This window comes from Scyliorhinus torazame, chromosome 11 (genome assembly GCF_047496885.1).
Source record: "Scyliorhinus torazame isolate Kashiwa2021f chromosome 11, sScyTor2.1, whole genome shotgun sequence".
Classification (NCBI taxonomy): domain Eukaryota; kingdom Metazoa; phylum Chordata; class Chondrichthyes; order Carcharhiniformes; family Scyliorhinidae; genus Scyliorhinus; species Scyliorhinus torazame.
Window position 1 is genome coordinate 4827579 of NC_092717.1, and position 21547 is coordinate 4849125.

At 53.8% G+C, this 21547-nt stretch overlaps 1 protein-coding gene across 1 annotated transcript in view; it reads right to left on the reverse strand.

The window, feature by feature from the left end:
• The window catches only part of pkhd1l1.1 (PKHD1 like 1, tandem duplicate 1), a 291976-nt gene that overhangs the window by 88937 nt on the left and 181492 nt on the right, over positions 1-21547 (reverse strand). The window contains 11 exon segments of the mRNA XM_072468659.1: positions 1273-1446; positions 5907-6036; positions 6683-6801; positions 8222-8351; positions 9162-9322; positions 12426-12514; positions 12770-12926; positions 13955-14117; positions 16046-16246; positions 18998-19095; positions 19098-19187. Of these exon segments, the coding sequence (XP_072324760.1) occupies positions 1273-1446; positions 5907-6036; positions 6683-6801; positions 8222-8351; positions 9162-9322; positions 12426-12514; positions 12770-12926; positions 13955-14117; positions 16046-16246; positions 18998-19095; positions 19098-19187 (1512 nt within the window).

Sequence of the window (21547 nt, forward strand, 5' to 3'; positions counted from 1 at the left end):
CCCCATCACCCTCCCCGGCACGGCCCCCCCCTCCAACCTCCACCCCGGCACGGAACCCCCCCAACCTCCACCCCGGCATGGAACCCCCCAACCTCCACCCCAGCACGGACCCCCCCCCCCAACCTCCACCCCGGCACGGACCCCCCATCCCCCTCCCCGGCACGGACCCCCCCCCCAACCTCCACCCCGGCACGGACCCCCCACCCCCCTCCCCGGCACGGACCCCCCCTCCAACCTCCACCCCGGCACGGACCCCCCCCCCCAAACTCCACCCCGGCACGGACCCTCCAACCTCCACCCCGGCACGGACCCCCCCAACCTCCACCCCGGCACGGACCCCCCCCCAACCTCCACCCCGGCACGGACCCCCCATCCCCCTCCCCGGCACGGACCCCCCCCAACCTCCACCCCGGCACGGACCCCCCCCCCACCTCCACCCCGGCACGGATTGCCCCCAACATCCAACCCGGCACGGATCCCCCCCCATCCCCCTCCCCGGCACGGACCCCCTCCCGGCACTCCCCCGGAGCCCAGCCTATTCTAACCCCCCCCCCCACCCCGCCGCACACACACACACACAAGCCGAGACACACCTCTCCTCACGCATTCAGACTGCGGCCACGCCATCGCCTGCCCAGCGGCCAAGCCCCCAGGCCGTCACTCACCTCCTCGCTGGTCGGCGTGAACCTGGAGCACCGGGTCACGCCGATGAAAAGGAGGTTTGATTGACGTCGACGTGAACGGTCATCACGTCGACGGGACTTCGGCCCATCCGGAAGGGAGAATATCGGCAGGCCGAAAATCGGCTGCCTTGCGCAGACCCGTGCCATTCTCCGCGGCAGCGGCGCCATTAACGCCCCGCCGACTTTTCTCCCTTCGGAGGCTTCGGCAACTGGCGGGGGCGGGATTCACGGCGGCCAACGGGCATTCTCCGACCCTCTGGGGGGTCGGAGGATGACGCCCCCGATTCTGTGCGCCCCCAAATTATTTCCAACGCCCCCGGTCACAGGATCTGCCTCAGTAATCCCTAATTACAGGGTTTGAAACCCTGCCCATCCAGTGGCCTTGAACCCTGGGACCGCAGCTCAGGACATTGTCTGGCTCTGCACTCTGAACCCGGTGCTGACAGATCTCGGCCTTTTCCTGGGTAACACTTCCTCACATCACCTTCCTGCCTATAAAACTTTAACATTCACCAAGAACAATGTCACCGGTGAATACATGTTCCCGGTTCATTTTGGAGATTTCAGCAGCTACAACAGGAAGAGATACCTTTGAACTCCAGATCATGATAAAAGCAGGAACTGATCAGCACTCTTGCTCCGAACAGTTCCTCTGCTGTGTCAGGGTGATTGTGGCCGATGATCTTGATGTTCCTGCTGAGGAGGCCGATATCTGCTGCCAGCGTATAACTCTGGCCTCTTCCCTTCAATTCATGTGTTTCCCCTGGAACGGAAACAACAAATCTCCCAATCAGATTGATCAACCGCGATGGAGGCAGACACAGACACAGACACAGACACAGACACAGACACTGACACTGACACTGACACTGACACAGACACAGACACTGACACTGACAGACATCTCACTCCCCCCAAAATAATCACAACAACCTGGAAATGTGGCTACTTTCAATTTCTTTGTAGAGTAACACATTTGATGGTAAGAATTCTGTGAATTTCTCCATTATGGAGTTCCATCATAATTTTCACTAATTTACCTTTGCAAATGCATTAATGGTGCTTTTGAGAATACATTATCCTTTTAGTCCCTCCTCTCTCCATTTGAATTTCATTCCTGTGAAGTGGCTTGGGTCATTGAACCACATTAAGGGCACTACATAAATGCAGGTGGTTGTTGAAACTCTAGGCCTCAGATGCAGCGGATCACTGACCTGGGTCTTCAGCCAACCTGCTCATGAATTGCATGGAGGGCTCCTAATGCGGTTCCCCGAGCCAACATTGACAATTAGTCCAAGTTGAGGACCTCCTTACCCCGCGAGGATAAATTCAGACTTTGCCACTGCTCGATCAGCCTCCCCCAGCCACTTAGCCTGAACTTGTATCGAGGTTTGTTCAGACCTTGGAGTATTGGGTATACTTCTGGTCACAATATCACAAAAAAAAGACTTTGAGGCATCGGAGAGGGTGCAAAAGAGATTGACAAAGAAACGTCAAGAAAAGATGGACAGGCAGGGACTCGAGGAGAGCTGAGGGGGCAACCACATAGAAATCTTTATAAGTCTGAAAGGTTTTAATAGAGTGGATGCAGAGCAGAGCCTAACAGCTTCAATACAGAGCAGAGTAAAAACACCCTCAATACAGAGCAGAGCCCAACACCCTCAATACAGAGCAGAGCCCAACACCCTCAATATAGAGCAGAGCCCAACACCCTCAATACAGAGCAGAGCCCAACACCCTCAATACAGAGCAGAGCCAAACACCCTCAATACAGAGCAGAGCCCAACACCCTCAATACAGAGCAGAGCCAAACACCCTCAATACAGAGCAGAGCCCCACACCCTCAATACAGAGCAGAGCCCAACACCCTCAATATAGAGCAGAGCCCAACACCCTCAATACAGAGCAGAGCCCAACACCCTCAATACAGAGCAGAGCCAAACACCCTCAATACAGAGCAGAGCCCAACACCCTCAATACAGAGCAGAGCCCAACACCCTCAATACAGAGCAGAGCCCAACACCCTCAATACAGAGCAGAGCCCAACACCCTCAATACAGAGCAGAGCCCAACACCCTCAATACAGAGCAGAGTCCAACACCCTCAATACAGAGCAGAGCCCAACACCCTCAATACAGAGCAGAGCCCCACACCGTCAATACAGAGCAGAGCCAAACACCCTCAATACAGAGCAGAGCCCAACACCCTCAATACAGAGCAGAGCCAAACACCCTCAATACAGAGCAGAACCCAACAGCATCAATACAGAGCAGAGCCCAACACCCTCAATACAGAGCAGAGTAAAAATACCCTCAATACAGAGCAGAGCCCCACACCCTCAATACAGAGCAGAGCCCAACACCCTCAATACAGAGCAGAGCCCAACACCCTCAATACAGAGCAGAGCCCAACACCCCCAATACAGAGCAGAGCCCAACACCCTCAATACAGAGCAGAGCCCAACACCCTCAATACAGAGCAGAGCCAAACACCCTCAATACAGAGCAGAGCCCAACACCCTCAATACAGAGCAGAGTAAAAACACCCTCAATACAGAGCAGAGCCCAACACCCTCAATATAGAGCAGAGCCCAACACCCTCAATACAGAGCAGAGCCCAACACCCTCAATACAGAGCAGAGCCCAACACCCTCAATATAGAGCAGAGCCAAACACCCTCAATACAGAGCAGAGCCAAACACCCTCAATACAGAGCAGAGCCCAACACCCTCAATACAGAGCAGAGCCCAACACCCTCAATACAGAGCAGAGCCCAACACCGTCAATACAGAGCAGAGCCCAACACCCTCAATACAGAGCAGAGCCAAACACCCTCAATATAGAGCAGAGCCCAACACACTCAATACAGAGCAGAGCCAAACACCCTCAATACAGAGCAGAGCCAAACACCCTCAATACAGAGCAGAGCCAAACACCCTCAATACAGAGCAGAGCCCAACACCCTCAATACAGAGCAGAGCCCAACACCCTCAATACAGAGCAGAGCCCAACACCCTCAATACAGAGCAGAGCCAAAACACCCTCAATACAGAGCAGAGCCAAACACCCTCAATACAGAGCAGAGCCCAACACCGTCAATACAGAGCAGAGCCCAACAACCTCAATACAGAGCAGAGCCAAACACCCTCAATATAGAGCAGAGCCCCACACCCTCAATACAGAGCAGAGCCCAACACCCTCAATACAGAGCAGAGCCCAACACCCTCAATACAGAGCAGAGCCAAACACCCTCAATACAGAGCAGAGCCAAACACCCTCAATACAGAGCAGAGCCAAACACCCTCAATACAGAGCAGAGCCCAACACCCTCAATACAGAGCAGAGCCAAACACCCTCAATACAGAGCAGAGCCCAACACCGTCAATACAGAGCAGAGCCAAACACCCTCAATACAGAGCAGAGCCCAACACCCTCAATACAGAGCAGAGTAAAAACACCCTCAATACAGAGCAGAGCCCAACACCATCAATACAGAGCAGAGCCCAACACCCTCAATACAGAGCAGAGCCCCACACCCTCAATACAGAGCAGAGCCCAACACCCTCAATACAGAGCAGAGCCAAACATCATCAATACAGAGCAGAGCCCAACGCTCTCAATACAGAGCAGAGCCCAACACCCTCAATACAGAGCAGAGCCCAATACCCTCAATACAGAGCAGAGCCCCACACCCTCAATACAGAGCAGAGCCCCACACCCTCAATACAGAGCAGAGCCCAACACCCTCAATACAGAGCAGAGCCAAACACCCTCAATACAGAGCAGAGCCCAACAACCTCAATACAGAGCAGAGCCCAACACCCTCAATACAGAGCAGAGCCCCACACCCTCAATATAGAGCAGAGCCCAACACCGTCAATACAGAGCAGAGCCCAACAACCTCAATACAGAGCAGAGCCCAACACCCTCAATACAGAGCAGAGCCCAACACCCTCAACACAGAGCAGAGCCCAACACCCCCAATACAGAGCAGAGCCCAACACCCTCAACACAGAGCAGAGCCCAACACCCTCAATACAGAGCAGAGCCCAACACCGTCAATACAGAGCAGAGTCCAACACCCTCAATACAGAGCAGAGCCCAACACCGTCAATACAGAGCAGAGCCCAACACCCTCAATACAGAGCAGAGCCCAACACCCTCAATACAGAGCAGAGCCCAACACCCTCAATACAGAGCAGAGCCCAACACCCTCAATACAGAGCAGAGCCCAACACCCTCAATACAAAGCAGAGCCCAACACCCTCAATACAGAGCAGAGCCCAACACCCTCAATACAGAGCAGAGTCAAACACCCTCAATACAGAGCAGAGCCCAACACCCTCAACACAGAGCAGAGCCCAACACCCTCAATACAGAGCAGAGCCCAACACCCTCAATACAGAGCAGAGCCCAACACCCTCAATACAGAGCAGAGTAAAAACACCCTCAATACAGAGCAGAGCCCAACACCCTCAATACAGAGCAGAGCCCAACACCCTCAATACAGAGCAGAGCCCAACACCCTCAATACAGAGCAGAGCCCATTACCCTCAATACAGAGCAGAGCCCCACACCGTCAATACAGAGCAGAGCCCAACACCCTCAATACAGAGCAGAGCCAAACACCGTCAATACAGAGCAGAGCCCAACACCCTCAATACAGAGCAGAGCCCAACACCCTCAATACAGAGCAGAGCCCAACACCCTCAATACAGAGCAGAGCCCAACACCCTCAATACAGAGCAGAGCCAAACACCCTCAATACAGAGCAGAGCCCAACACCCTCAATACAGAGCAGAGCCCAACACCCTCAATACAGAGCAGAGCCCAACACCCTCAATACAGAGCAGAGCCCAACACCCTCAATACAGAGCAGTCACCAAGTAATCCAATTGGGAATTCAGTAAACCATCTTCACCCAGAGTGGTGAGAGTGTGGAACTCACTGAATGATCGTAGAGAAGCTAGACTTGTACATGAGGGAGAAAGGAGTAGAGGGTTAGAGTAAGATGAGGAAGGATGAGCAGAGGTTTGAGGAGAGGGGGAGGTAAATCTGAGGGAGTATTGAGACTGGCATGGACTGGTTGAGGAAAAGGTGTTTCTGTGCCACAGGTTATATATAATTTCTTTCTCCCGAGGTTAATCTGTAGCAGAGGGTGTCCAGATCTTGATTCTTATTCGGCCAAGAGACCTGCTAGAACATCCAATCAGCTGCTACTTACCGAGGTGTGTGTATAGAAGTGGTTCATTCAAGCCCAGTGTCCGCCTATCAAAGGAGATGGAGTGGATGGTCCTGGTCTCTGTTTCCATATGGTCGTAGCCGGTGCTTGACACCACGATCTCATCACCTTCCTGAATAAATGAATGCCAGTCACATTTGAACCATCAGATAAACAGGATGTCCTTTACATTTTCCCCTTTAGCCTGGTTTCAGTAAACCGCCAAGCTCCTGACCAACAGCCCCCAGTTTTCTAAAGTGGGTGCAGTCAGAAGCTGTGATTGGGTTAAACATTAGCCCCTGGGTGGGGCAGGAAGCACCCTCGGTGTTTGATGGGGGAGGGGGGTCAGGCAGAGGGAGGGAGTACATGTGCGGCAGCCACAGTTACCTCTCACAGGAGGGGCACAGACTGGCAGAGGATGTGAAGGTGGGTGCTATGAGGTTAGTTATGGGGTTAGTTACCCCCCCGCCCCAGAAGACGAAAGGGAGGGGGTTCCCAGTCCTGTCCCCAGGACAAAATAAAATCACTTTAGTGGGGGGGGGGGGGGTTACAGGGCCAACCTGAACTGGGCCCCACTTCCACTCCTTTAGACTCCGCACCTCCTGTAATTCGGCTCCTATTCTATAGTCTCCGCCTGGTCCTTCAGTGAAGTTCCACCTCCTGATCTCACCCGTCCACCTCACCCCAATCCTTATTGAAGTGGGAGGAGGGTTATACCCCCTGAAAAGCATCTTTCTCCAAATCTTCAGTGCTGCCAATGTACAGCCAGCTGCATGTACCTGCCAATCGACAGCTTCTGCCAGAGTTATGTTGAGGGAGTCGGCTGGTGCTGTTAAACCGAGCTTGGTTTTGTAGACCAGATGGGGAATACCGTGAAGATCCAGCTCTCCGAATACACCTGCAAATCGAGGACAATAAAACAGAGTTGCAGCTCTGTGTACTCAGAGGAAACTGGCCGACAGCTTCAGAAACAAACAACTCTGAATCCCGCATAGAAAACAAATACTGGAGTTACATTGGGAGCACAGTGGGACAAGGAGTGAGATCAGGAAACGTTTTGTCAGAGAAGAGGGTTAGAAAGTTGGAAATCCTCTCTCCAAAAATACTTAGGATGCTTGGTAAGGAGTAGGGGGCGTGAGGCAGGGGGCGTGAGGCAGGGGGCGTGAGGCAGGGGGCGTATGGGCAGCGGGTAATGGGCTGGGTGTGTGTGTGGGCAGGGGCGTGTGGGCAGGGAGCCTGTGGGTAGGGGCGTATGGGCAGGGGGTGTATGGGCTGGGTGTGTGTGTGGGCAGGGGGTGTGTGGGCAGGGGGTGTATGGGCTGGGTGTGTGTGTGGGCAGGGGGTGTGTGGGCAGGGGTGTATGGGCAGGGGGCATATGGGCAGGGGGTGTATGGGCCGGGGGTGTATGGGCAGGGGGCGTATGGGCAGGGGGTGTATGGGCAGGGGGTGTATGGGCAGGGGGCGTATGGGCAGGGGGCGTATGGGCAGGGGGCATTTGTGTAGGGGTGTGAGGCAGGGTGTGTGTGGGCAGCGGACGTATGGGCAGGGGGCATGTGGGGAGGGGGCATTTGGGCTGGGCCTGTGTGGGCAGGGATGTGTGTGGGCAGGGGGTGTGTGGGCAGGGGGTGTGTGGGCAGGGGGTTTGTGGGCAGGGGTGTGTGGGCAGGGTGTGTGTGGGCAGGGGTTGTGTGGGCAGGGTGTGTGTGGGCAGGGGGTGTGTGGGCAGGGGTGTGTGGGCAGGGGTGTGTGGGCAGGGGTGTGTGGGCAGGGGTGTGTGTGGGCAGGGGTGTGTGGGCAGGGGGTGTGTGGGCAGGGTGTGTGTAGGCAGGGGTGTGTGGGCAGGGGGTGTCTGGGTAGGGGGTGTGTGGGCAGGGGGTGTGTGGGCAGGGGGTGTGTGGGCAGGGTGTGTGTGGGCAGGGGGTGTGTGGGCAGGGTGTGTGTGGGCAGGGGGGGTGTGGGCAGGGGGGGTGTGGGCAGGTGGTGTGTGGGCAGGGTGTGTGTGGGCAGGGGGTGTGTGGGCAGGGTGTGTGTGGGCAGGGTGTGTGTGGGCAGAGGGTGTGTGGGCAGGGGTGTGTGGGAGGGGGGGGGGGTGTGGGCAGGAGGTGTGTGGGCAGGAGGTATGTCAAAGTGATCAGGAAGGTGGGAAGCTCGGCTGAGGGGCTGGGCCTAATCTACTGAAGCAGAGACACACACAATACATCTTCTCATTGAATACACTGGGGAAGATTATTTCCTGTGTTGTGCTGCCACATAGCCTGAACAAGTTTAAACATTTCTTTTAACAATACAGTAATAATTAATTTGCAAAGGGAACTCACCCAACACCTTTGACCCTTGATTGGGTCCGTTTTGTAAAGGCCAATCTGGAGTCAAATGGTCTCCCCTCAAAATAATCTGGAGCTCTCCTCGGAACGGTTTCTCTGGGGTGCCAGCAATCAACCTCCCTCCCTGTGCATAGAAACACACTCACAGTACCACAGGTGAAAAGCTGCCTGAACCACCCCTCACACAGCGGAGGCAAATGTGGTGATATGCATATACACATTAATGCATATAGTTATCCATATGACCTCCGAGCAGCAGGTGGCAATAGAGATACACCATGTGGCGCCACAGATACGGCAGTTGGTAGTAAGTTGTACTAGAGGACAGTCACATCAGAAGTAGTTCCAGGAGAGTTCAATTATTTGTTACCCTCTGCATCATTAGTTATCTTTCCAAGTGCTCACTCTGTTAATAAACTATCTTACTAGTCAAAGAACTAGATGTCCTGTGTGCATCATTACCACGGCCACAACACAGAACATAACAGTAAACACGTTGGCAGAGGAGGCAGGAGTGCTCAAGGGCGTGAGGCTAACTACACCCCCCCCCTCATTCCCTGTATCCCTAAACATCCCACCCAGTCTGAGCACATTCCCACGCATTTTAAAATCCCATCCAATCTGATTCCATTCTCACCATGCCCTTTAATATTCCTTTTTCAAGCAACCGGTTCAGTTTTATTGCTGCCAATGCTTCAACACCAGGATGTACATTGTAAACCATCCTCTGTGCAAAGAGTGCTTGTAAAACCTCCTTATTCATTTTAGTGGTGATGTTAAGTCCCTGTCCCACCATGACAGGCTGCTCATCACTTAACTCATCGAACCACAACACAATGTTGGAGATCTCCATTTAGTCAACCTCCAGCCCCCGACCCGGTTGAATCTAACCCTCGCCCTTTTGGTCGCACACCTGGTCGATTCGGCATATTACCTGAATTGAAATGTATGTTGCATTCAGGACGATATTCGTGTAGGGCGATGAATGATTTGAATGATTGGCCAACATTGAAATCTCATCCTTAATTTCTAAGGTACCAAAGATGGTCAGGTTGTGCAGTGGAGGAATCGCGATGTCCACTACCAGCCAGGTGCCTGCAGGAATAATTTGTTTAAACATGAACAATTATTGTTTAATACGCCACCCTTCTGCATTTTGACAAAAATCCTCAAATCTTTGACCTCTTTCTGGCCATCTTGACGCTGCCTCTCACTGTGATGAGTGTGTAATCTATAGAGAGAGGCCATGCCAGTAATCGGTATGACAAGGGCTCACTCTCTGTGGAATGGAGGGATTTCGGAATGGCCCTGTGGCACGCTGTTGGGAGGACATGGTGGTGGGTTGGGCTGAAAATTGAAAAGCTTCACGAGATAATTGGCCTTTGTTCATTTACTGTGTGTCTTCTGGAATCCTTTGCCATTTCAAATCATCAATCGTCAGCCAGACATCTCTGCATACCAATCTCATCGGCACAGTGGTTAGCACTGCTGCCTCACAGGTGACAGGGTTCCAGGTTCGATTCCGTCCTGGTGACTGTCTGTGTGGAGTCTGCACGTTCTCCCCGTGTGTGCGTGGGTTTCCTCCGGGTGCTCCGGTTTCCTCCCACAGTCCAAAGATGTGCAGGTTAGATGGGTTGGCCTTGATCAATTGCCCCTTAGCATCCAGAGATGTGAAGGTTATGTGGGGTTACGGGGATAGGGCGGGGGAGTGTCCTAGGTACGGTGCCCTTTCAGAGGGTCGTGCAGGCCGGATGGGCTGAATGGCCTCCTTCTGCACTGTAGGGAATCTAAACCTAAACCTTTATGCCGCTGGAGTTGTGAGTTCCAGCCACACTCCAGAGTTTTGACCATATAATCCAGGACAATACTCCCGGTGCAGCACTGAGGGAGAGCTGCACTGTCAGAAGTTCAGTACAGAAGGAGGGCCACACTGTCAGAGGGTCAGTACTGAGGGAGTGCTGCACTGTCAGAGGTCCAGTACTGAGGGAGTGCTGCACTGTCAGAGGGTCAGTACTGAGGGAGTGCCGCACTGTCAGAGGGTCAGTACTGAGGGAGTGCCGCACTGTCAGAGGGTCAGTACTGAGGGAGTGCTGCACTGTCAGAGGGTCAACACTGAGGGAGTGCCGCACTGTCAGAGGGTCAGTACTGAGGGAGTGCTGCACTGTCAGAGGGTCAGTACTGAGGGAGTGCTGCACTGTCAGAGGGTCAGTACTGAGGGAGTGCTGCACTATCAGAGAGTCAGTACTGAGGGAGTGCTGCACTGTCAGAGGGTCAGTACTGAGGGAGTGCCGCACTGTCAGAGGGTCAGTACTGAGGGAGTGCCGCACTGTCAGAGGGTCAGTACTGAGGGAGTGCTGCACTATCAGAGAGTCAGTACTGAGGGAGTGCTGCACTGTCAGAGGGTCAGTACTGAGGGAGCGCTGCACTGTCAGAGGGTCAGTACTGAGGGAGTGCCGCACTGTCAGAGGGTCAGTACTGAGGGAGTGCCGCACTGTCAGAGGGTCAGTACTGAGGGAGCGCTGCACTGTCAGAGGGTCAGTACTGAGGGAGTGCTGCACTGTCAGAGGGTCAGTACTGAGGGAGTGCCGCACTGTCAGAGGGTCAGTACTGAGGGAGTGCCGCACTGTCAGAGGGTCAGTACTGAGGGAGTGTCGCACTGTCAGAGGGTCAATGCTGAGGGAGTGCTGCACTGTCAGAGGGTCAGTACTGAGGGAGTGCTGCACTGTCAGAGGGTCAGTACTGAGGGAGTACAGCATTGTCAGAGGGTCAGTACTGAGGGAGTGCTGCACTGTCAGAGGGTCAGTACTGAGGGAGTGCAGCATTGTCAGAGGGTCAGGACTGAGGGAGTGCTGCACTGTCAGAATGTCAGTATTGAGGAGTGCTGCACTGTCAGAGGGTCAGTACTGAGGGAGTGCTGCACTGTCAGAGGGTCAACACTGAGGGAGCGCTGCATTGTCAGAGGGTCAGTACTGAGGGAGTGCTGCACTGTCAGAGGGTCAGTACTGAGGGAGTGCTGCACTGTCAGAGGGTCAGTACTGAGGGAGTGCTGCACTGTCAGAGGGTCAACACTGAGGGAGTGCTGCACTGTCAGAGTGTCTGTACTGAGGGAGTGCTGCACTGTCAGAGGGTCAGTACTGAGGGAGTGCCGCACTGTCAGAGGGTCAACACTGAGGGAGTGCTGCATTGTCAGAGTGTCTGTACTGAGGGAGTGCCGCACTGTCGAGGATCAGTACTGAGGGGAGTGCTGCATTGTCAGAGTGTCTGTTCTGAGGGAGTGCTGCACTGTCAGAGGGTCAGTACTGAGGAGTGCTGCACTGTCAGAGGGTCAGTACTGAGGGAGTGCTGCACTGTCAGAGGGTCAGTACTGAGGGAGTGCTGCACTGTCAGTGTGCTGTTAAACCGAGGGCATGTCTACCCTCTCAGGTGAACATGGCAGATTCAATTTGAAGAAGAGCAAGGGAGTTGTCCCTGAGTTCTGATCAATATTGATCCTCTAAACAATATAATTGAAACAGATGATCTGGTTATAATCACATCGACGTTGTGGGGTTTGCTGTTACAATTGCTTGCCTCATTTCCTACAGTATAACAGTAATTTCGCTTTAACAAGTACATCATAGGCTGTAAAGCACAGGCGATGTCCTGAGATCAGGATGGGTGCTATAGAAATTCAAGTCTTTTTTTTGGATCACCCAATCGGACATTGTGTAATGATACAGATGTAGCGAGGGTCTTAATGGTGTGCATTTCCATCTTGTGAGATTTGTAAATTGTTTCAAAACGTAATCAAAATTACAAATCTTTCCTTCGGCCGAACGTGCACTTTGCGCGATCAAATTCTCTCTAAATCGCCCCAACCTGCTTCGCAAACATGCGCAGGAGTTTGGCCAGACAGTTCCCGCTGGGATCTGCTTTAATCCAGGGAGAAATAACTACAATTTGTGTGTGTACAATTGTGAGGCAGCAAACACCGGGATTATGGAAATTGGGATTGAGAAACGAAAACAGAAAATGCTGGAAAAATTCAGCAGGATTGGAAGCATCCACGGAGAGGGGAAGAGTTAAACTTTTGAGTCCAATATGATTCTTCATCGGTGCTGCCTCCCTGACCTGCTGGGTTTTCCCAACATTTTCTGTTCTTACTACAGACCTCCAGTTTTTATTTTGGGATTTGGGAAGTTTGAGCTTCACACCTTACCTTTGGGAATCACTACACTGTCACCCTCAGCAGGAATGCTGTAGTTGTTTTCTGATCTCAGTTCCCAGAAGGAAGAGTTTGACCACACGCTGGGGGAGGAAAACAACCATTTTCAAAGCTGAATTGAGGGGTAGATGTCAAGCAAAATAAATGCAAAGATTCGGGAATTAGATTTCAAAACTGTTGCATGCTCATTAACGAGAGAATACAAATTAGCAAGACCCAGAGAGGAGATGAGGGTTTGTCAATCGATTGTAACAGTCAGTTGAGAGATTTCTGATTAAATATTAATCATCTCCCCTCCTTCCTCGCCAATCCAGTCCTTGCTCAATATAATGTCTTACTTATAATCTGGAGCTCCACTGGTCACTGTTGCTCTGGGAGGCGGTGCACAGTTTTGGTAAAAGCAGCGGAAGACGCGAAACTGAACATTGATGTTAATCATTGTTGGGTCGAGGTTGGAAATGATGTTCGGCTGTTGTGGAACTCCTCTTCCTGAAACTGGAATATCAACGAATGGTATCAGGAGCTGGTGACATTGTTACCAATTATAGGAAGGGAATAAAGGAGATCGACAAAGACAAAACACATGGCAGCTATTCTGACTTTCAGAATAGAACCTTTTAAACATTGTGAAGTCTCCTTTGATTATTTGAAATGAATCAAGAGCATTGCCAGTTGCTGAAACACTTGTTCTCCTGGTGTGTGGACTGAGGTAGCCCAAAGCCGACAGTTACAGGTCACAGACGCAATTCCAGAATATAGGACAAGGCATTGTTTTTCATACTTTTTTTCCCCGGGACCCACTTTTGTCAACCGGTCGACCTTTGCGACCTACGCCACAATCGCTGACCTTTAATGAGAAAGGGGAGCCTGCTTGGTCCTCACGATCTCGCTCCACTCCGGCTCACAGGAGGAGAGGGCAATGTGCACATCAGGTGCAGAGTTCAGCTGGTTCTTTTGTGCCGTCTTCACCTCTGCCAGAACGGAAAATCCAACCTTGCACATGTCGGTAGTCGTGAAGGGCAATAGCAACAAAATGCTTGTTTTACTCAGCACCTCTATACTCCTGGAGATGCTACTCCAGAATGCTGACAGTCCCATGAGCTTTTGATGTGTTTTTAAAGTGCTGACAAAGGTTAGGTGTAGAATCATAGTCTTTCTTTTCAGAGTCAGCTGTAAGTTAATAACTGACTCTGGGGTCACAACCTCAAAAGGAAGTTTTCACCCACCACCTCTCTTTCAAACTTAGTCTTTGTAAACTAATAGCCTGCCGTAAACAAATTGTACAAAAAGTCATTTCCCGAGATTATGCTCTTAATGGATTGAAATCTGCATTGGAAACCCCCAAGACCCCCTCCCCCAGCCCTCTCCAGGAATCTAGGCTCCCCCACCCCCACCGGGAATCCAGTGTCTCTGCCCCCCCGGGAGTTCAGCCTCTCCTCACGCCCCCCCCCCACCCCCCCCCCATCCCCGATAGTGCTTTCACTCCCCCTCCCGATGCAGAATGTGGTGAAATGGGGTCTTACCCAGGTAATACAGGGTCAGGTTGTCCTGGTCAAAGTACCAATCACCGTTCACGTTCCGGGCCCAGCTGAGAGGCTGGAGTGAGCCATTGCGAGCTGGAGTGAGAATCTGGAAATGGTTTGGACTTTGTGGGAAATGGTGCAACATGAGAACATAATCATTGTCCTAAAAATAAATCAAACAGAACCGTCAGCTACCACCTCAAACCCGAACATGCACATCCAGATAGAACTGCTGTCCCTTAACCCGTCCCTCACCCCCTGCTGACCCTTACCCCCTCCCCTGCTCTCTCTCACACCTCTCCACTCTCCCTCACCCCTTTCCCCCTCCCCTCTCCCCACTCTCCCTTGATTTCCCTCAAACCCTCCCACTCTCCGTCACCCCTTCCCCACTCCCCCTCCTGACTCCCCACTCCCCTCACCCCTCCCCCTCCTGACTCCTCACTCTCCCTCACCCTTTCCCCCGCTCTCCCTCCTCCCCTTCCCCCACTCCCCATCACCCCTCCCGCACTACCCTCACCCCTCCCCCGCTCCCCCTCCTGACTCCCCCACTTTCCCTCACCCCATCCCCCTCACCCTGTCCTCCCTTTCTTACTGTCTCTCACCCCTTCCCCCCTCCCCCACTCTCCCTCACCTCTCCTCCCCGCCCCCCCCCCGTACCTCATCCCCAATCTCACTTACCTCTTGTTCCACTCTCCCTTACACCTTCCCCACTCCCCCACTCTCTCTCACCCTCTTCCCCGTTCTCTCCCTCACCCCTTTGCCCTCCCACTCTGTCTCTCATCCCTTCTCCCCCGCTGCCCATTGCCCATCATCTCCCCATCACAATATCAGCCAGCTCTTCCATCATCTCCCCCTCCCCTCCATCATCTTCCCCCTCCCCATCATCGCCCCCTCCCCACTCTCCTCTCCTCTTCTCCCCTTTTCTCCACCTTACTTTTCTTCTCACCTTGCCTTTCTATTCCTCCCGTCACCTCTTTGCTCCTTTTCCCTTCCCTCACCACCTCCTCATCTCCTCTGACCTTTTCCTCCCCTGCCCTGGACAAGGGAATTTTAGACGTCCAGGGTGGGATCAGTTTGATATTTGTGTCGTGATGTATCTCTCCGCTCTCCGCCACTCCCAGCTTTAGTTATTATTCTGCTCTCCGCTCTTCACCTGCTCTTTCCAATGGGATCATTCGGGGAACCAGATTCGCTGAGCAACATGCACTGAAGTAACTTTAGTGCAAAGTATAATTGGATAGAACCAGTTTGGGATTGAGTAGCTTTTCCCGGCGAACAACAAGTGGGAAAGATTACAGGGCTGAAAATCCACAATTTGTGGTCCAGACAATTCGTCCCCCTGTAACAGTCCCGTCAACATTTCCAGGGTCAGGGAGAGAGCCCCTCGGTACCGGGGAACATCTTTGTCACCGACCGGAGCTCAGCGGCTGTTTACGCAGGGACCCCCAGCCTCTTGTTGCAGTCATTGTCCTTTAAGGACTGGGTTTGCTTTGAGAGAGCCCCAGTGGTGGGAGCTGCATTCGTCCGTTCTGGATGCTGCTATCTCTCAGCTCGCTGTGCATACGGTCCTCTATTGATAAACCAGGGGTCTACTGAGCCTGACATTAATCAAAGTGTCTGGAGGTGAACTGTGAACCGCCATCCTACTGACCCAGAGGTAAGAGTGGAGCAAAGGAGTCATGGCTGACGCCTAGTCATGGGACGCTCAAAAGGGTGATATCAGCGCAAGTTCCCACTCGGTCAAAGTGTTAGATTTTGAGGAGGATATGAAATGAGGTGAGAGGTGAGGGGTTTATAAGAGGGAATTCCAGAGCTTGAGATCCAGTCAGCTGAAGGCACGGCTGCCAATGGTGGAGGCAGAAAAACTGGGGGACGCACGAGAGGCCAAAATGAGAGGAATGCAGAGATCTTGGAGGATTGTGAGGCTGGAGGAGGTTTCAGAGATAGGGAGGGCGAGGCTTATAGAGGGATTTGAAAATGAGGACGAGAGTTTTGGCTAGTCCACGTAATGCATGAGATTGTTTCTGAGTAAGCAGTGTGGACAGGAGTGAACCGATTGGTGCATTCTTCTTTGAATAAGCTGACACATACCTTGAAGTGATAGAAGTTGGCTGTGTAAGAGATGTTGGTAATATGATCCAACCTCTCAAAATACCAACTTAAAGTTTCATTGCTGGGAATAAGAGCTTTCCAACCAGAGTAACGGTAGTGATGGCCATCTAGGTATGGGACGGTACTGACCCCTGTGTCGCCAAACCAGAGAATGGGAAGAGAGTCAGCAACATCACTCATTTTAATAAAACATATAATAGAGTTACACATTTAATCTTTGTGGAGGAGCACCCTTACTATGTCTATAGACGGTACATATAACATATATTTTACATATGTTTTGTTTATTTGTTCATGAGATGAGGGTGTTGCTGGCTGGGCCCAGCATTTATTGCCCATCCCGGAGGCATTTAAGTCACCACATTGCTGTGGGTCTGGAGTCACGTGTAGGCCAGACCTACCGGGTAAGGACGGCAGATTTCCTTCCCTAAAGGACATTAGTGAACCCGATGGGTTTTTACGAAGAAACAATTGTTTCATGGTCACCATTAGAGTTTTAATTCCAGATTTTTTATTGAATTCAAATTTCACTATCAGCCCTGATGGATTTGAACTCGGGACCCCTGTGCATGATTCTGGGTCTGGATTACTAGCCCAATGACAAGTCCACTATACCACCACCTCCCCGTAATATGTATATTCACTCTATTGAAAATCTGAAAGGTTTCTTTGTGTAATCACAATTTTTGGTGAGGACAGTAAGAAGTCTTACGACAATGATTCACCTGAGGAAGGAGCAGTGCTCCGAAAGCCAGTGATTTGCAACAGACCTGTTGGACTTTAACCTGGTGTTGTAAGACTTCTTACTGTCCTCACCCCAGTCCAACGCCGGCATCTCACATCACAATTTTTGGTAACATTTAAGAGGTGTTTCCCAAACAGAAAGTTTAATAATGGGAATTTTCAATGTCACTATTCAATCAATGGTATTTTTAACGGAATTTCTTGGGTGGGATTCTCCGGCTCCCCGCCGGGTTGGAGAATCTCTGGGGGGGGGCGGGTGAATCCCGCCCAGCCGCTCCGACGCAGGCTGCCGCATTCTCCGGCGCCGGTTTTCGAGCGGGGGCAGGGTTTATGCCACGCCGTTTGGGGGCCGTTGGTAGCAGCCCCCCGGCAATTCTCTGGACCCTGATGGGCCGAGCGGCCGTCGGATTTTGGCCAGTCCCGCTGGTGTGAAATGGACATGGTCCCACACGGCGGGACCTGGCTGGTAGGCCGTCTAGTGGGGTCCTTGGGGGGGCCCCGGGGGGATCCGGCCCCAGGTGGGTGGGGGGGGGGGCACGGTGGCCTGGCCCACGATCAAAGGCCCATCGATCTGCGGGCAGGCCTGTGCCATGGGGGCATCCTTCCTTCCGCACCGGCCTCTGTCGGGCTCCGCCATGGCCGGCGCGGAGAAGTCCCCCCTGCGCATGCGCGGAACCGCGCCGGCGGTTCTGCCGGCAACTCGCGCCGGCCCTCCGGTGCTGGCCTAACCCCCGGAAGTGCGGAGGATTCTGCAACTTCCGGTTGGCCCGCGCCGGAGTGGTTTGCGCCGTCCTTGGTGCCTGCACGGACCATCCGGCCAATTGCGGGAGAATCTCGCCCCGAGTGTCCAAGACAAGATTTTACACAAATAAAAACAGTTTGAAAAATCCACATTACTCAATATCACCAAATGTGCCCATTTTTTGTGTGTTTTTTTCATACCTTCTTTCAGGATTTTACTTCAAATCTTCAGCCTGTCCAAAACACAGGTTTCCGCTGGACGTATTTATCTCACAGAGGTTACAACCACATCTATACATCTCACACATGGACATTCGGCAGAAATTCCAATTATCTATGTATCTATGTAACGGAACTCATAAGATAATGTATCCTTTGGTTTCTTAGAGAACCTGAGTAAATACCACGCTGAACAGTATTAACTATGATACAGGATAGGGTGAGCTAACATTCTCATGTACAAATCCTCCATATCATTCCTCTCTATCTCTGTAATCTCCCTCAGCCCCAACAACCCTCCCCATCTCTGTAACCTCCTCCAGTCCCTAAACCCCCTCCCTATCTCTGCAACCGCCTCCAGCTCCTACATCCCTCCCTATCTCTGTAACCTCCTCCAGTCCATAAACCCCCTCCCTATCTCTGCAACCGCCTCCACCTCCTACATCCCTCCCTATCTCTGTAACCTCCTCCAGCCCCTACATCCCTCCCTATCTCTGTAACCTCCTCCAGCCCCTCAACCCTCCCTATCTCGTAACCTCCTTCAGCCCCTACAACCCTCTTTATTTATGGAACCTCCTCCAGCCCCCAAACCCTCAAATATTTCTGCGCACCTCCAATATGCTCTCTTATCCATTCCCCAATTTCCATCGGGCCATGCCTTCAGCTGTCTGGACCATAAACTCTGGAGTTCTTCCCAGACCTCTCCATCCCAGCCACGTCTCCCAGTTCCATTAAGACACTCCTTAAAACCGTCTTTGAATGAGCCCTAATATCTCCTTATGTGGCTCACTATCGACCGGTGTAACTGGGGGGGCGCACGGTAACACAGTGGTTAGCACAGTTGCTTCACAGCTCCAGGGTCCCAGGTTCGATTCCGGCTTGGGTCACTGTCTGTGCGGAGTCTGCACGTTCTCCCCGTGTCTGCGTGGGTTTCCTCCGGGTGCTCCGGTTTCCTCCCATAGTCCAAAGATGTGCAGATTAGGTGGATTGGCCATGCTAAATTGCCCTTAGTGACTAAAAAGGTTAGGAGGGGTTATTGGGTTATGGGGTTAGTGTACAGTTGAGTTGGGTGGGGTTACGGTGATAGGGTGGGGTGTGGGCTTTAGGTAGGATGCTCTTTCAAAGGGTCGGTGCAGACTCGATGGACCGAAAGATTCCCTCTGCATTGTAAATTCTATGATTCTATGACAGAAGGTTGAGTAATTTCTAGTTGCTGAAGGAACGCACCGTGAGAATTGACAGAATGACATTATTCCCTCTCAGAGTGTACGGCGATGGGTCCGTGAATTCCAAGCGATGGAGAGTGACCTTGGAATCACACACGACGCCGGATACCCATGGCTCCACTCTGCTGACGAGTGGCATCGAGCGGGATCCAAAATCAGGCTGTGCGGAACCACCTTGTTACCAGGGTTACCTGTGAAAGACAGTTTACATCACACATCAGTCAGACGCTCCGTCGTCTAATACAGCCACCATAATTCTCCATCCAGCCTCCTGCCGGGAGGTGAAGGTCAACACAACAGGGCGAGAGAGCGAGAGACAGGGCGAGAGAGCGAGAGACAGGGCGAGAGAGCGAGAGACAGGGCGAGAGAGCGAGAGACAGGGCGAGAGAGCGAGAGACAGCGCGAGAGAGCGAGAGGCAGGGCGAGAGAGCGAGAGACAGGGCGAGAGAGCGAGAGACAGGGCGAGAGAGCGAGAGACAGGGCGAGAGAGCGAGAGACAGCGCGAGAGAGCGAGAGGCAGGGCGAGAGAGCGAGAGACAGGGCGCGAGAGCGAGAGACAGGGCGAGAGAGCGAGAGACAGGGCGAGAGGGCGAGAGAGCGAGAGACAGGGTGAGAGAGCGAGAGACAGGGCGAGAGAGCGAGAGACAGGGCGAGTGAGCGAGAGACAGGGCGAGAGAGCGAGAGACACAGCGCGAGAGAGCGAGAGGCAGGGCGAGAGAGCGAGAGGCAGGGCGAGAGAGCGAGAGGCAGGGCGAGAGAGCGAGAGACAGGGCGAGAGAGCGAGAGACAGGGCGAGAGAGCGAGAGACAGGGCGAGAGAGCGAGAGGCAGGGCGAGAGAGCGAGAGACAGGGCGAGAGAGCGAGAGACAGGGCGAGAGAGTGAGAGACAGGGCGAGAGAGCGAGAGGCAGGGCGAGAGAGCGAGAGTCAGCGCGAGAGAGCGAGAGGCAGGGCGAGAGAGCGAGAGGCAGGCGAGGAGAGCGAGAGGCAGGGCGAGAGAGCGAGAGACAGGGCGAGAGAGCGAGAGACAGGCGAGAGAGGCGAGAGACAGGGCGAGAGAGCGAGAGGCAGGGCGAGAGAGCGAGAGACAGGGCGCGAGAGCGAGAGACAGGGCGAGAGAGCGAGAGGCAGGGCGAGAGAGCGAGAGACAGGGCGAGAGACAGGGCGAGAGAGCGAGAGACAGGGCGAGAGAGCGAGAGACAGGGCGAGAGAGCGAGAGACAGGGCGAGAGAGCGAGAGACAGGGCGAGAGAGCGAGTGACCGGACGAGAGAGCGAGAGACAGGGCGATAGAGCGAGAGACAGGGCGAGAGAGCGAGAGACAGGGCGAGTGAGCGAGAGACAGGGCGAGAGAGCGAGAGACAGGGCGAGAGAGCGAGAGACAGGGCGAGAGAGCGAGAGACAGGGCGAGAGAGCGAGTGACCGGACGAGAGAGCGAGAGAGCGAGAGACAGGGCGAGAGAGCGAGAGACAGGGCGAGTGAGCGAGAGACAGGGCGAGAGAGAGAGGCAGGGCGAGAGAGCGAGAGAAAGGGCGAGAGAGCGAGAGACAGGGCGAGTGAGCGAGAGACAGGGCGAGAGAGAGAGGCAGGGCGAGAGAGCGAGAGAAAGGGCGAGAGAGCGAGAGACAGGGCGAGAGAGCGAGAGGCAGGGCGAGAGAGAGGGCGAGAGAGCGAGAGACAGGCGAGAGAGCGAGAGCAGGGCGAGAGAGCGAGAGACAGGGCGAGAGAGAAGGGCGAGAGAGCGAGAGACAGGGCGAGAGAGCGAGAGACAGGGCGAGAGAGCGAGAGACAGGGCGAGAGAGCGAGTGACCGGACGAGAGAGCGAGAGACAGGGCGAGAGAGCGAGAGACAGGGCGAGAGAGAGAGGCAGGGCGAGAGAGCGAGAGACAGGGCGAGAGAGCGAGAGACAGGGCGAGAGAGAGAGGCAGGGCGAGAGAGCGAGAGAAAGGGCGAGAGAGCGAGAGACAGGGCGAGTGAGCGAGAGACAGGGCGAGAGAGAGAGGCAGGGCGAGAGAGCGAGAGAAAGGGCGAGAGAGCGAGAGACAGGGCGAGAGAGCGAGAGACAGGACGAGAGGGCGAGAGAGCGAGAGACAGGGTGAGAGAGCGAGAGACAGGGCGAGAGAGCGAGAGACAGGGCGCGAGAGCGTGAGACAGGGCGAGAGAGCGAGAGACAGGGCGAGAGAGCGAGAGACAGGGCGAGAGAGCGAGAGACAGGGCGAGAGAGCGAGAGACAGGGTGAGAGAGCGAGAGACAGGGGCGAGAGGGCGAGAGAGCGAGAGACAGGGTGAGAGAGCGAGAGACAGGGCGAGAGGGCGAGAGAGCGAGAGACAGGGTGAGAGGGCGAGAGAGCGAGAGACAGGGTGAGAGAGCGAGAGACAGGGCGAGAGAGCGAGAGACAGGGCGAGAGGGCGAGAGAGCGAGAGACAGGGTGAGAGAGCGAGAGAAAGGGCGAGAGAGCGAGAGACAGGGCGAGAGAGCGAGAGACAGGGCGAGAGGGCGAGAGAGCGAGAGACAGTGTGAGAGAGCGAGAGACAGGGCGAGAGAGCGAGAGACA